Source organism: Anopheles stephensi, chromosome 3 (genome assembly GCF_013141755.1).
Source record: "Anopheles stephensi strain Indian chromosome 3, UCI_ANSTEP_V1.0, whole genome shotgun sequence".
Classification (NCBI taxonomy): Eukaryota; Metazoa; Arthropoda; class Insecta; order Diptera; family Culicidae; genus Anopheles; species Anopheles stephensi.
This window is the reverse complement of record NC_050203.1, coordinates 9,371,464-9,387,654: the sequence shown is the minus strand read 5'-3', so window position 1 is coordinate 9,387,654 and position 16,191 is coordinate 9,371,464. Positions and strand designations below refer to the sequence as shown.

Below are 16,191 nucleotides of genomic sequence, written 5' to 3'. Positions count from 1 at the left end.
GAAAGAGGGCATAAAAAATGGTGATTAATTAACAATTTCCCTTCAAACACATCCGGGTCAATTTTCCACATGAATTTTCCAACCATCATAACTTATGCTGCATGATGAGGTTTTCCATCTTTAATCACCACCGTTCGCCATTCATCACCTGTCCCCTTAGACGAGACCGTCCCAAATGTCACCCTCGATAAAAATCTTCCCCAAAAATGGACGGAAAAGGTGATGGCTCTCATCGGTGATGAAATTTTAACCCAGCTGACAGGTAGGAATTCGAACATCAATATTAGCCTGGTACTGTCTTTATCCCACACCAGCGTACGTTCCAGTTACGATGATTAATAATGAACAGTAATTTTGATTGGAAACATCAAAAATGCATCGTCGAAGCGGCGAGCCGCTTCCGAGTGTGGGCAAAACTCAGTCCGAGCGCGATATGGTATTAAATTTTCCCAAAACACAGCTTTCCGTATCACTCGCCCGCTCCAAAAACCGGGGCCGTATTCCGATCGATAAACATCACTAGAGAAACAGCCAAGAAGTGAAGAAAATCTTAAAATGCTAAATTTAATCGATATTTCCGCCTGGACCGGTTCGATTAAAATGCTTTTTTGGTGGACGAAATATTCCACGAACACCTGCCCCAACCCGGTGATGCCGCCCTGCTGTGGAACAGCGAGAAGATAATCATTCCCCCGGTGGAAATTCGATCGAACATCATTGCTACGATGATGTTCCACTGTTGACCTCGGGACCTACTGTGAGGACCACAGCAGCAGCAAACGATGTCATGGTGGACAACTACGTGGAGAGCGGGTGACAGAGTGCAACATTAGCATCATTTGTATTACTACCGAACGACGTTCGTGAGCATCGTCCCATCCCGTCCCAGCGGTCGAACCGAACCGAGCATGATGTATTATGCAATTCCTCTGCCTTCAATATGCATTCCCTACTGCCGACTTCTATTAGCTCTATCTCGTCGCCCGTTGACGTCCTGGGCGGAAAAATGCTGTACGAGGGCGCAAGGCCGCTTGTAAATATGCGCCACAACGATAGGATCCGTGCTGGGTTGGCTGCTGCATTGACAAATAAACCGTGGTATCTTTGCCCGACAGCAGAACCCCTTGTCTATCCGGTGGGTATTCCACAGCGAGAATCGTTGCAAAGAAAGTATACCCTGTGCCTGGATGGAGTGCACAGCCACCAAAGCGGGCCGCAAAAGAACACGCGCATGGCTGGCTAGAACTTATCCACGTACGGGGATACAACACAACAAACACACTCACGCACACAGACACACAGAAGGAAGGAAAACAAAACGTCCCAGGCATAGATTATTCATTCGACAAGTGTAGCAGCGGGGTTCTGTTTAGATTCAGGGCCAAACCTTGCACCTGGGGGATTCAACGACCAGGATCGCGGTCCCCGGACGTACGTGTGTGTGTGTGTATGTGTCGCTCGTCGATGCAATTGTTTTATGTGTTTGCTGGCTGGGTCTAATGAGAACACGAGGCTCGCCTCGTACCGACCCGACACAGCCGAAAATTTATGTACACACGAATTTTGTTATAATTGTGTTTCGGGCGAAAAGAAAATTAAGTTTATGCAACTTTCTAAAACTCTGGCAGAGCGGCGTGTTTGGTGTGCGCAACGGTTGGGAGCCAAAAATTTGAATACACTAATTGGGGTGACCGGAAAAGTTTGCCTACCGCCCCTCAACACACTCATACCCACGAAACCAGATGGATGCAGGTCCTTCACGTTGGTTGGGGCGGACACATATGCTTGACATTAGTTTTGCTTCCGCCAAACTTCGTTGCAAAAGCGCAACAACGGTGAGGGTTTTCGATTCAGTTTTCACAGCCCAGGCAGCAGCAGCAGGATGCAATTAGAAGGAATTTTCCAACACGGCACACGACACGACTGCAGGAAGCTCTCTAAAGCTGGATGAGAGGTACGCTCGTGTCAAACAGTACGGGGGCCCAAAGTTTACGCCTCCATGATACGACTCTTTTTCATAATGTAATTAATTGTTGTTTTTGTTATTTTAAACCCCGCTATTTTTTTACGGGATCGGATTCTCCAGTCCGGTGAGCTAGGAAACATACAATTTAGAGAACAGTTCCAAAATCTCCCAAACGAACGATGAATTAAGGATCAATGATTCCAATGACCTCGCGTAGTGAACTCCACTGAACCGTCCACCGATGCAGCTGGTGCATCGTATAAGATGGGAAGGTGGAGGACGGCCATCATAAATTTCCAATCAAATACCACCACCATCATCAAGTTTTAAGCGAATTCCCCAAACGTCGTTTGGTTGCTGCACCGTTTGACGATCGCTGCCGGTGTCTGGAAGCTGTTCGCTTCCTGCTCTCGGCACGAATCAGCACTGCAGCACATTTCTTTGTCTTCCACTGGGCATTGGACGCCGAAACGTTCAACACACTAGAGGGCGTCGCTAAGGTCGGCGGGCCAATGGGAGAAGATATTTGGGAAAATCTTTTCACTTCACGTTCTGGATGTTCAACGTCGGAACTCTTTGCAGGAGACGTTCATACATGCTGCTGGTGACTTAGTGTCGCTACATGTCGAACATGCATCCATCACGCGAGGACACGAGTTCAAGAGGTCCACCATTTTGTAAGGTAATGGTAGTAAAAAGGCTCTTTACTTCTTCGTTTCCCCGCATAAGCATTCTGAATCTATAAAAATAAGGCACAGTGAAGTTCTCAACATAAACACTGTAAACAGTATAATGTGTCTGTTGTACTTAACGGTGCTATAAAATATTTTATAGCATATTTTAGAACAAAGTGCTATCGAGAATTCTCGGTCGATCAAATAGTCCTGTAATCTGGGTTGAAGTCTCGAATTATGCGATCACTTCCATTACACAAAACCCACACCAAGAATTGAAGTTGAAACTTAATTCTAACGCCAAGAAAAGATGTTCCTCTAGAAAAAGAAAGTTCCTCTACAGACTATTTAAACAAACTTTTAACCAACCTAACCTGCACATAATGACTCTAGCGCACAGCTCGCCCAGTTACAGTTTGTCACAATACTTTCTCCACCATTCAGGGCCTTTCAGGACACAGGCTAGATTTAAATCAAATTTACAAATACCGTACATAACAACCGAACGCAACGCTGAGAAGCAGAAAAAATAAACACAACCCAAACTTCCTCCGATCGATTCGCTGAATTCAAATTTGATTTCTCGAATAGGATTTCGAATGCAAAGGAAAACAGAAAAAGAGAAAAACCCGGCACGCGATCCGGCATTCCGGTGCAGAATAATTCGTACTGGAACTTGTTAAAAGTTTAGTTTCCGCCTCCCGCACCTTGCCCATCCCCCCGGGCAGCCACTCCACCTCCACCTTCCATCCTGGTGGAACGGTGGAAATCTTTTCGCTCGATTTTTCCTTTCCCCGGAAAAATGTCATCCCAACGCCAAAGTTAAGGGACGGTTCAGCGCCGTTATGCAGCGAGAAACAGCAGATCAGCAACAACGGAGAAAAAGCGTAAAAGAATTTTTCCTCCAGGCTTGTGAAAACTCCCACCACCACCAAGGGCAGTTGTTGTGGATTTCTCACTTCTCCACCAATCACAAAAATACGGCTTTCCACCGAACACCTCCCGGGCAATGGTGGTGCGCAGGAGTACACGGCAGGAACGCAATAACAAAATAGTATTTCGATGGGAGATACAGCAAGAGATACATTTCCCGAAATTTTTTACAGAAACACTGGCTCTCTGTTTCCAGTGGTTTGAATAGGAAAAAAAAGCCAGCGTAAAACGAAGAAATGGATGGTAGAATCGTTTCCGGAAGTGGTTGGCCCTGCTTACTTTCATCGCCGAGGCGAGGTCGATAGGGAAAATTCTACGAAAAACCATCACCAAAAGTGTACCGTTGTGCGGATTTTGTGTTGTCTTGTGCTGTGTGCTGGTGTATTGTTGTTTTCGGAAGCGCATTCTTCTTACACTTTTTTTGTCGTCTATCTATCGCAAATCCAAACGTCTTAAAGAAAACAGCAAGAGAGATAGCATTTCAAGCGAAGAAACAGTATCAAGTTCAACGTTCCTTTTGGCTAGTGGTGTAGCGTTGTTTGGACGATAATCTCAACACTGTGTTCGATCCGAAGTTATTATTAACGGAAGTGCAACGAAGCGTGCCAAAGCCAATAAAAACACGATAGAAGGTGTGTGTTTGAGGGTTAAACAATACGTTTACAATTGTGTTTGTACCGAATACAAAATTGGAACGATAGAAAGCATATGAATCATTTTTTGGGATGAGATTTCCAACCAGATTTTCCACAAAACTTACCATCATCTTGTAATTAATGTTATTCGCGTCCAGCAGTACTACCATTACACGTTAACGCACTCTGCTCGGAAAGTATTCTTCTTCTTTGGGAAGATTAATGTTTTAAATTTTATAATAAGGAATTTTAAATTTCTTATATTTTACTTATTACGGGAGGTCCACACAAGACTCACAATTCACCACAAATTTACACGTTTATATTTTGAATCCAACAGGATATTTACCAAAGTCCAAAACACTTTTTAATTGCCCAGAAAATGAAAGAGATTTAACTCTCAAACTGCAATACTTTCACAACTGTTTTGGAAGAAAACAGATTGATAATCTGTAAGATATATATTTTTTAAATTGAATTAAATTAATTTTATTTCATTTTGCATCAGTCCAACGATTTCTGGACGTGATATAAAACTCATGAAAATTGCACCTCGAACAGGCACATCACACATACACTTTTGCCATTGAAATGCATTTTACCAGACAGCTGAAGAACTTTAACCGTGTTGTGCACATGAAATTGCAGTGGAAAATATGAAAATAAAATAAAATAAAATCAATAAAAAACGGTTAAAACGTCTTCAACAGCCAAACTGATATTTTAAATATTTCTTGCACAAAACTTTTCAATCATGTTCTTATAGATTTAATATTCTAGTTTGGAGAAAGTCCTGAACTCATCACATGGAAAAATTATATAAAATTGTCCTCAAATTTCTGGTGCAATGTTATCATGCCGGCTAGCAAGAACGCATCTTTTGCACTCATTTTCTTCTGTATACACGCACACAATCACAAACACTTTGGATCATTGCGCCCGTATAAGAACGCTTCTACACACGCATACACATACAACCGTCGTTCACGTGCACGTGGCTTGCAGCAGTCTGCTTTTTCCTATTTCTTTTTTGTCTCAACACACATCACTTTAACCACACACACCGACACCAACAACAAAAAAAAAACAATACGAAGCATAATTTTAGAAGGTGATGGGTTGAGAAAAAAAACCCCTTTTCTTTTTTGAGTGCTCGAAAACAAAATTTCTTCCTGGAATTCAATGCACAAATTCCCATGCGTGAAGAAAACTACACCGCCACCAGAGGGAAAAGAAATCCACTTTTCACAGACAAGCACCCCTATACACCGCCTAGCAAAAAAAGGGAATGGTATGCGTGTGGCTGTCGCCGTGTGAGTGTGTGTGTAGATTTTCAATTATTTTTTTTTATTTTCCCAAACTTTCCAATAATTTCACAAAACCGGAAACACTTATTGATTGACGATCGAATGAATCGAGTACATTCTCAGCTGGAAAATTCCATGCTAGACAGGTTCACGTGACCACGCATGTCCCATAATGTCTTTCGAAGAAGCAATTATGTTCTGATAAGCGGTATAAGAATGCTAATTATGATCACAAAAATACAACACACACTCAAAGCTTTACTTTCAAAGTCGCCGATGGCGGTGAAGGTGAATTGTAAGGGGGCACCTGTGCACACACACGCGAAGTATGAGGGGGAGTGGGAGCTGGGACGCAAAAATAACACGACGCAACGCACACACTACACCACCGGCAACCGAATCGGGACACTTTCTGACGGCCGGTGAATTTTTCGGCCAATTTTCACACAAGCCATCATCATCGCACACGCGAGCATAGCACCGGAGAGCGTTTCCCACAGACGCAGCACGGGAGATAGAGAGCGCGAGAGCAGAGGGAAAACTCACGACCTTTCCGGTGCGAGAGAACCGTGCACGCGGCATTCCCCAAAAGGCGGCTGGACAGTTTTTCCATTTATTGATTATTTTCCCAACCGCACCACTACCGTTGCAGGAAATGTTTGCTCTCTAGTGCGATAGCATTTTCCAGCTTTCCACGGGAGTGAGGAACGTTGTGTTGGTGTCGGCACCCATGCTGGATCGTGCGCCGTACACATCGCACACCAGCATAAGTCAGATAAAACGAGAGACATTCTCTCTCTTCTCAGCTTCTTATACGAAAAGGCGCACCTACACTTCCTACACACACACACACACACACACATGCACTTAAATGGCCGGTTTTTCTAAATGCCAAAATGGCACGCGAACATTTTACTTCCGATTGTGAGCGCCAGTGCCACTGGTGTGTGTGTATGATAGGCATGAATAAAGTTGATGCAAGTGAGGGTGAAATAATCCAATGTCAAGAGAGCGCACGAGAGCGAAAGAGAGAATCGCTGCAATTTGAAGAGCAGCAGCACCATGCACACGCGTTGCATTGCGAGAATGATTCAAACGGTTCGAGAAGTTCTGGAGAGTGGAAAGAGAGTCAGGGAAGGAGTTGGAAAACGCCGACGGGGTGAGTAAGCGGAAAACTATGCACGAGCCAATGCGTTTCCGTGGTGCTCAAACACCCACAACACGCGGTGGTGCTGAGTGGCGCCAGCATCAACTCACCGTACGTACAGAAACATCTGACAGCTTCCCAGTGCTCACAGACAGCTGTCACTCTGAAGCTGAGCGCCGCGATGACGTTTATCACAAACCAACACATACAGCTACGTATGCATGCTTGCTCTCACGTGGATGGCGGTGCGAGTTTTGTCTGAATAATGCGTGATTCTAAGTCGGTTAGAAATTATTCTTAATAGTAGTTCTTGTTAACTTTAAATCTTGGGAAAATATTCCAGATTCTCTGAACACATTTCGAAAACATCTCAAAATCACGGTTAACCTGCTCCCATAGAATGTATCCTTCAGTACAGTCTCCAAAAATCATGATGGCGCCCGCGCACAACCAAACCCGGAAGTATGGGTAAAAGGATTCTCCAGCTATCTAATCCCTCAACATCCTTCTTTCAACGAACCGTTTCCCTGTAGGTGCCACCTGTGCTCCAAAACGGACCGTACGACTTTCGCTCGCCACTAACGCCACCCCAAGACAGGCAACAACAACAGCAACACCGCAACACACCCACAGACGTACTCTGACTCTCCCAGTGGAAAAGATAAACTTCAATCAATGTCCATACCAAACCGGCGACCCATTCCACCAGACCGATAACAATATACGTATATACATATAGTGGGTGGAAATGTACACTTAGCGCGCTGATAACAAACCGTCCCTTCGGCGGGTCCACCCGATGGAATGCAGTGTTTGCTTACGATGGTTCACTTTAACGGTTCACACCCACACGGAAACCACGCACAATCGAGCGGTTGGTGTGCTGGTGTGCCGAAAAAAACAATTATTGCGCGTTCAAAAATGAATATTTTAGAGCTGTAACTACGCTCTGCTTCCATTTCTCACATCGGCATACAACCAGCTTCACACTTTTATGCTGTAATGCGATAGATTAATGCTTTTAAAAACGTACAGCAATAAATCAGATTAACGATCTACAACCACCATTAACAACGGTGCGTAACGATGATGATGCTCGAAACTCCGAAAACCGAAACTGCGAAAATACTTTAAGCTGCAGGGGGATAAAAAACGGAAAACAATAATAAAGTTCAATCACCCTAAGGAGTTTGGAAGGGAACTTTCGTGTCTTTTCATAAGCTCGGCGGTCCGAAGATACAATTAAAGCTCAAAACGTTCGGCAAAAAAGAAAAGGAATAAAATATAAAATAGAATATAAAAGTAATACAAACGAAAAAAGTAATCTAAAAGCAGAAGTAAAACACAAAGAACGTAATGAACACATGTTAAAAAAAAAAAACAAAACAAGAATAAATTGACCCCCAAAAGGAGAAGAGAAAAATAAAAAAAAAAACAAAATAATTCAAGACTTAAAACAAGAAATACAGAAGAAAACAAAGTGAACAAAAATATCATGCTAAGCCCACAAGTAGTAGCATTTAAACCGAATAAAAACATAATTAATAAAATACATATGAACTAAAATAATAAAAAAAATTAATTAAAAAACAAAAAGTAATTAATAAACAGATTATAAATTATAGCAAAATTATAGCACTAAAAAATTTAAAAAAAAACTAAAAAGAAAACTATAACACAAACGATAACACTTTATAAATCGTCGAAAATAACGAAGCAGCTTATCTTCTAAGTGTGACACCAACTTTAACGGAAAAACCGCACCGAAAGAAGGTGAAAATTTTGTTCAAAAACCACTTCAACACCCATTACCGGGTGCACACTTTGGCAGGGCAGAAGTTTCGTACCATGAGCTTGCATGAAAACGTGTCCCATTTTCATCGCACTTTCCCGCACCGTACTGTGCGGCGGGAAAAACTCGCCCGCAGGAACTAAGCTGATGCTAAGATAGTGCACAATTTCCGACCAGCTTTTTTTTTTGCCAATAATTTCATCAAAAGCAGCATCTTCTAAGAAATAGTTCGGGAACAAGTTTTAAAAGTATGTGGTATTAGAGCCTAGCGTGACAATTAGATTTGTTTTACATTTATTTTCCAAATCAAGAGAGTTTATGCAAGTCACTATACTATCAAAATACCTTATCCATTTTTTTCCACTTCAAATGTCTAAATACAACGAGGTTAGAGGGTTAACCATTTCAAGCCTGAAGGCACCTCCTCACCAGGATTTACTGAGCTTCTCAGAAAGCAACTTAACACTCCCGGAAGCAGTACAATACAGCTCCACCATACACAACCCTTTGCGTGCAGAAAGCGCGAACGCTTTTGCTGGTCGTGTGTCGCCATCGGAACAGATGCAATCTAATTTTGCACTTTTCCGGCTTTCCTTGTGGGCACAAACACATACCACCGTCCGCCAAACTGGAAACCCACAGTACGAAGGAAGAGAAAGGTTACACGACAAGGAAAACCACAAAACACCAGCACCAGCTCGAAACCTTCCAGCAGTCTCGCACCCAACCGGCCTGCCGTTGCATCCGGGAGCGGTGGGGTTGTCCACTTGTGAGTGGGTGTGACATTACACATTGATTCGATTAAAAGTGAGAAGTTATGTGGCTGGCTGGCTGTGACAACAGGACATACTGTTGCTGTGTACGCAACGAAGTCACATCGCTTGCTGGATTGCGCTGGCGTCCACCCCTCGAGGGACAAATGGTTCTCCAACCTGGTTTGACACTGTAAAACTGTGTGCACTGTGAGCTTACTTACTGAAGCTCCAGAAGGAGGAAGAACAACAAGCTGCCATAGCAACACCGGAGGTACACCAGGACTCATCAGTTGGATTGAATTGGTTTCCAGCTTCCAGGGGACTTCCGGTGGTGTTCCGGTGTGAGTTGGGCGGAGCAACAACAAAAAAAGGGTTAGCTCGTTTCCTGCCCACATCGAGGTGCGATTGAATTAAAAACCCAAACACCTACAGACATTCCCAACCCCAATCCGGACATCCGGACAAATGGGAGTATGTTCAGAGTTCCTCCAAGCTTTATTCCTGTTTTTTCCTTCATTTGGTGCAGGTGGTTCGTTTTCTGTTTCGAGGTAATTTACTGCAAGTAGTTTTGCGGTAAACAAAACTCGACTCGTTATCTAGGTGCGCTCCTGGTGGATAGTCCCGGTGTTAACGATTGTCTTACCACTGCTGCTGTGGAACAAAACGGGGATACGGACAACTGTTCCAGTGTGATGTTACATCACGTTACACTCGAACCGTTCTGTATAACGAACTGTCCATTTGTGTAATTGATGATCGAAAGATAAAATCAAATCATTTCAAGTACTTGTTACCTCACGGCTATTGGCACGGTGGCTATTGCCGTTGCTCTGCAGCATTCTCTTCCCACTTGTAAGGCTACTAAGAACGAGGAATTCATCCAACGAGATAAACTTCACACCATCTTCCTGAGCTGTACTTTCTGGATTCTTGTCGAGGTGTTGGGAACATGGTTTTCATTTGCCAACAACACCACGTGGAATAAAAACAAACATCGTTTATCCTTCTCCAAGAAGTATAGATGCAAGCTACACCGCTGCTACTGCTACTACATCTCACCCCTGTCAAGAAATTGATGTCGACATAATTCCCATAATGACGTAATCAGTTGTGTCGTTGTGGAGAAAGAGTGGGAGATATCAGCTCCAGTTCTCCTATCAGGATTCCCGTTTCTTTCTTACTTGGGTGCCATTTTCCAGCATCAAATGTTACAATGAAATCACATCCATCTTCCATCCTCCACACAGGTCCACACCACACGCTGGGGACAATCAGATCAAGATGTTTATCGATTCCATTTTGGACGGGGTGGGAAGACGACCGTAAACTTCTGGCTGGACCAACACACTTGCTCGTGTGGTGTGGAGTTTAAAGGTTCCCTCAATAAAGCACCTCCCGTGGTGTATGTCTGAAGTCTGGAGTGAAGCCTTACCTTATCGCCAACAATCCCTTCTTCTACCAAACCAAAAGCATCATAAAAAGACGTCAGAAAAGTTGGCAACAGTTTCCCAACAACTTCACTTCGCCTGTGACCGCAACCATTTTCCAAACTTGCAAACTCCTCGTAGATTATTTACACCGTACCGTCGAACGCCATTGGACCACACGAAAACATTGCTTCTTTATGTGTCTACATTCCGCTTCGGCGTTTCATTCGCAGCCAAAAAACTGTGGCCACGAATTTTGACAGGTGAAAATCTAACTGCTCCTTTCGGTTCTCTGCTCCCCCGGGGTTCTGCTGCAAGTGCCTTCTGTTCTGCTGCCACTGCACCACCTCACCCAACCCGCGTTCAAGGTTGAATGGATTACGAACGTTCTGCAAGTGGCGTCGGCGGCCCGGTTCGATAGCATCTCGTGCGGATAAAATAATAGCCCCGATGTCACGGGGGTTTCTTTTTTTTTGCGACTGGGAACCGATCCAACCGGCCAATACCAACCCGCACACGCACCGCAAGAGCGCATTCTTGACGTTGAGCGTCTTACGAAGCGAAGAACGGGCCGTGGATGTGTTGGTGTGGCCAATTTTGCTGCTCGTTTCGGATGCACAAGCAAACAATACACCGTCCCGCACAACGCTTTTACATGGCGCCGAGGCAACCCTTGACTTCCTTCATCATCCCCCTCTTGCTCACATATGTTGCGAAATATTCTTGGCAATATTTGCTCGTTGGTCTCCTCTCTCGCGATTTAATTCGCGTGTATGATAAAGAAGAATCACGATCGCGAGAGCTCTTATTCTATTATAAGAGGACCGGAGATTCGGTTGTACGTGTGCGTTAGATTGGCAAGAAAAAATAGAGCACTACATCCAATGCCAATGCAAAGGTGTTGGTGTTTGCGAACAAACGTGGTAATGGAAAGAAAACGTACACAACACCGCACGTCTACAGCCCTCCGTGTTTTTTTTTTCGCAAAACTACCCCCGTATAGCGAGCAAAAAACACCTCACCAACACTGCAAACATCGAGCGAGCGGTGGATTTTTGTTTATTTACGCATACATTAGAGTTGTCATAGTGAGGAGCACATTTATTTCCACTTGGCTACGGAAGGAACCATATCCGAGGCGTACGAGACGGGTCTCCAGAGTTCTTGGGGTGAAGCAGTGTATTAAACCGATGTCGGTGGTCTTGACGCAGGCGGAGAACAGAAACACCGCTCCAAAATCGCCCTAAATCACCTCGGCCAGCTGTTGGGGTAGAAAAAGTTTACCAAAAACACAGCATCGGGTGTTTGGTGGAATTTCGGGGCAAAATCAGAACATGTGGGCGAATCAGATCCCTTCACGAGACGTACGGCACGAGCGGAGTAGGTTATGTTTCGTCAGGAGACTTTGTTTTGATTCACTTACCATATGAAAATAAGAAACGACACAAATGTGGGGGTTTACCGGTGCTCGAAGAAATGGTAATTTGAAATGTGAGTTAAAGCTGTAGGCTTCAACTGGGAGCTCAGTTCGAAGAGCTATTAATGAGTAGACATTAAAATTAGGATAGAGTCTTGCCATCGAACCGTTAAATCAGACTCTGAGTACACCCTCGATAACGTAACTCATTAGACATTATTTTAATGTAGATATCCTAGATATCCTTGGAGTTGATTGGTATCCTTTAAGGTTAGAGTTCTGTAGAAAAACTTGCAGTTCTATCCTGCTCGAATTACTCGACTTGCGGCTATATGTGCGGATGAAGTCGCACATTGATATACTCACTGAACCATACAAAGTCCTGGATCCCGAAGTAACTACCCAAGTCACGAATAGGAAAGGCAACCTGTCTTGAAGTTCCCCTTGAAAACAGTTGCTGGTTCTCTCGTCCATCATTATTCCCAAAATACGTATCACCCTTATCATCCCCGAAAGGCATATCATCCTTAGACGTATTACTAAGCGCTACGCTTAGTCACCTCACTACTAGGCCTAACAATAAAACTTCCAACCAAAACTGATGTGTCATGCGTTCTGAAATAACCAAAACATTCATGATGAGAAACAAACCCCTTCTTATCGACAAACAGATGAGCTGCACGTTCATGCAAATGTGTTAATCAAGGCAAGATTTGCTACTTCAAAGCAAACTAGCACATCTCCCCAATCAGCTACCATTTAACTTCGACTGTTCATCAAAACATTTCATACTGACCAGAATGCTCGAACCAACAATGGTTGCCATTTTCGCACACACTTCGGAAGCCAGAAGCGAATCTCAGCGATATTTATCTAACCCTATACATCAACCCCTCCCACTCCGGCAGGAGGTACATAACGCCCCAAAGTTGGCACTGAAACCCAGCAGAAATCAGCCATGCGTTTCGCACCTGCGAAACCTCCGCCACGCTTCACCGAGGAGCAATTTCATACGAACCGGTCTTTAGCTTCCCCCGGCCCATGAACAACTACTAGGCCCATCCGAACACACCGACCGACCAACCACCTTAACCTTGAACTTTTTCGTTGCAAATTTTTGAATACTCAGACAATTGCTTTATTTGCTAGGAACCATTTTGTACGTGGGAAAACACAGGCATGCATCGTTAGATTTAGTTGAACTTCTTCAGCTTGCTGTAGCTGTAGCCGTATCCTCCATAACCACCGCCAATTCCTCCACCAATTCCACCCTGTCCACCGCCGATCGAGCCACTCTCCTGCTCCAGTCCACCCTTGCCGATGTTCTTGACGATGGCCTCAAATCCGTTCTTGCTATCAGCGTGGTACTTCACGATACGGGTGGAACCGTCCGGCTCATCCAGAGTGTACTCTCCCTTCACGACATCACCGTCCCGGACTTCCCACTGGCTCTTGTGATCACCGGTATGGTAGTCCTTAACTCCGTACTCGAACTTGTACTTCGGGTAGGCATAGTAGTCCTTACCCTCGTATCCACCCTCGAGTCCTCCTCCAATTCCACCTCCAATACCGCCTCCAATGCCACCCTCAAATCCACCCTATCCACAGAAAAAAGGAACGATTCATCAATAGGTATGCGAGTTCTGAAAATTGACGACCCATTTCCCAAACCACATACCTCTTCGCCACCGCCGAAACCACCGCCAATTCCACCGCCAATACCTCCGCCAATTTCACCGCCACCACCGTAGTACTTGTACGGGATGTGCTTCACTTCGCTCACGAAGCCATGATGTTCGTAGGCTAGACAGACACCGGCAAGTGCCAGAACCACCACGGAAAACTTAATCATTTTCAAAAATTTGCTAGTTTTTGCGATTGCACTTCCTTCACCACTGTAGGACAACTGTGTGTGACTGATGCTTAATCTAGGCGTTAGCTGCCCTTTTATACCACAATCATCCGTTTAACCCCACCACCATGGTAGGCACCGTCTAGGGCTAAACATTCTCGAAAGCTTAATGTATGCATGCATCCGAGGATGCACCACGGAGTCCATTTGGTTTGGACAAACAACACCAATTTCTCCATCGATTTACTCAAGGTTCTCCGCGGATGACCGGTTCCGCGTGCCGCTGTACGCCCAATCTCATGAATTTTCACACGATTATGAGGTACAACGGTGCAACACCTTTCGGTAGGGCGTAGTGCAGAGGGAAAAAAGATGTATAAACCTCCCCTGTACAAACGCGATCGATGTTTGTTGTTTATTGGATGCACTTTTTGCCGGTCCTTTGCAATAAACCCACGCTAGAAAGTCAAGTGTTTGTGCGTTCTATGTTGGAGGTTTCCTTTTTTTGTTAATTTATGCACACACCACACTTCTGTCTCAATCGATGGGCGGGTCTTTGGCGTGCCATTGGAAGGAGCAGCGACCCATCGATCATGTGGTACGATTAGCTAAGAGTTCGTGCTCCACGCCACACATCTTCCCATGACAGTTGGTCCGTTTTGCGTGCTTATCGACTTAAGTGGAGTAGTAGCAGAAATTAGCAAACAAAAAAGGGTTCTACCAAAACAGGCGGATTAACAACAAGTAGGAGCACCATCGCAGTGTTTTCACCTCCACACAAAACTAGCTGTAGGGGGTTGTTTTAGTATTTAAACCCACGAGTGCAAACTCAACATCATCAGTCAGCCCACAGTGCTACAGTGGAAAAGTACAGCGAAGGCATACCGAGCAGTTCGCCCATCCTTTCTAGTTTTCAAAATGTTCAAGCTATCCTTTGCTTTGTTGGCCCTTCTGGGAGCTACACTAGCCTACGAGCATCACGGATTCGTCAGCGAAGTCAAGCACATCCCGTACAAGTACTTTGGCGGTGGCGGTATCGGCGGCGGACAGGTAAAATAAATACAACCGATAAAACAATACGGTCTCTCGAATTTCTTAAGACTTATAAGTTTGGCTCTTGTTTTTGTGCAGGGAGGATTTGAGGGTGGCATCGGAGGCGGCATTGGAGGTGGTATCGGCGGAGGACTCGAGGGTGGCTACGAGGGCAAGGACTACTATGCCTACCCGAAGTACAAGTTCGAGTACGGAGTTAAGGACTACCACACCGGTGATCACAAGAGCCAGTGGGAAGTCCGGGACGGTGATGTCGTGAAGGGAGAGTACACTCTGGATGAGCCGGACGGTTCCACCCGTATCGTGAAGTACCACGCCGATAGCAAGAACGGATTCGAGGCCATCGTCAAGAACATCGGCAAAGGAGGTCTGCAGCAGGAGGGTGGCTCGATCGGTGGTGGACAGGGAGGATTCGGCGGTGGTTATGGAGGATACGGCTACAGCTACAGCAAGCTGAAGAAGTTCAACTAAATCTACTATCTTGATGAACTGTCCACGAAGTATTAACGGAATAATGGATGTACAGAAATTGAATGTAAACAAACAGCAAATGAAATAATACAGTTTCTATGAAATTGAAACATTCTGGCTTTGATGCTTTCTTTAAAGGAGTACGACAAGACTTCTGAAATCCTAAACTCGTGGCCAAACCCCAAGCTTTTAAGCAACGAGAACATATGTTTGCTAATTCGATTCAACCCATCCGTATAATGAGCTCCCCCGGCATACTAAAGGGACAGCATTATTTCACCCAAAAATATTTTGGACACAAGAAAGCTCCTGTTTCTGAAGAAACTGTGAAGAAAACTTTGTCTCTGACGTGTATTAGAAGAATTTGCGAGAGACCTTTTTACAGACGACTGGGTGTTCAATTGTGCTGAAAATACTGCGGATGGATTCTTGTTTTGGTTGCGATTTAAACTGAATGTGATGGGACAGCCTTTAATTAGAGAGAGAGAGGAGCGTCTGATGGTTTCAAGAAAATATCATAACTTCGACGTACTTGAGTAGTAGTTATTCCAGTCAATGACCCTCAATGGTTTCCCAGAGAACTTTTATCTAGTTGGGTCGGTCACATAGTATAGTATAGTAGTCCAAATAACCTTTAAAGCGAAAACGATGCGAATGCTTGTCATATTTTACACTTCTACCAGAAAATTCGCTCTCTGGTTGCTCCTGATGTCCTGAAGTTCAGTAGTACGTAACTTCAAATAAAAAAGATAATTGTCTTAG

At 44.5% G+C, this 16,191-nt stretch overlaps 3 protein-coding genes across 11 annotated transcripts in view; 1 reads left to right on the top strand and 2 right to left on the bottom strand.

The window, feature by feature from the left end:
• The window catches only part of LOC118513057 (protein alan shepard), a 191,341-nt gene that overhangs the window by 160,311 nt on the left and 14,839 nt on the right, over positions 1–16,191 (bottom strand). Inside the window, exon 1 of one of the 9 annotated variants that reach the window (XM_036058390.1) lies at positions 4,334–4,461. The exons of the other annotated variants lie outside the window; for them this stretch is intronic. Coding sequence (XP_035914283.1) covers positions 4,334–4,378 — 45 coding nt within the window. The 5' untranslated portion in view covers positions 4,379–4,461. Of the gene's footprint in view, positions 1–4,333; positions 4,462–16,191 lie in introns of those variants that run through there. 9 annotated transcript variants of the gene reach the window in all.
• LOC118513059 (cuticle protein 19-like) lies at positions 13,168–13,984 on the bottom strand. The gene is made up of 2 exons (XM_036058408.1): positions 13,732–13,984; positions 13,168–13,651 (listed from the first exon to the last, which is right to left on the bottom strand). The coding sequence occupies exons 1-2, from the start codon at positions 13,903–13,905 to the stop codon at positions 13,247–13,249; spliced, it is 579 nt and encodes a 192-aa protein (XP_035914301.1). The 5' UTR covers positions 13,906–13,984; the 3' UTR covers positions 13,168–13,246.
• On the top strand, positions 14,735–15,539 carry LOC118513060 (cuticle protein 19-like). Its single transcript, XM_036058409.1, has 2 exons — positions 14,735–14,955; positions 15,037–15,539. The coding sequence occupies exons 1-2, from the start codon at positions 14,824–14,826 to the stop codon at positions 15,427–15,429; spliced, it is 525 nt and encodes a 174-aa protein (XP_035914302.1). The 5' UTR covers positions 14,735–14,823; the 3' UTR covers positions 15,430–15,539.

Coding starts and splice junctions, on each gene's coding strand:
- LOC118513059 (XM_036058408.1), bottom strand. CDS start 13,905: ATGATTAAGTTTTCCGTGGTGGTTCTGGCACTTGCCGGTGTCTGTCTA. Junction 13,652..13,731: donor GTTTCGGCGGTGGCGAAGAG/GTATGTGGTTTG, acceptor TTCTGTGGATAG/GGTGGATTTGAGGGTGGCAT.
- LOC118513060 (XM_036058409.1), top strand. CDS start 14,824: ATGTTCAAGCTATCCTTTGCTTTGTTGGCCCTTCTGGGAGCTACACTA. Junction 14,956..15,036: donor GCGGTATCGGCGGCGGACAG/GTAAAATAAATA, acceptor GTTTTTGTGCAG/GGAGGATTTGAGGGTGGCAT.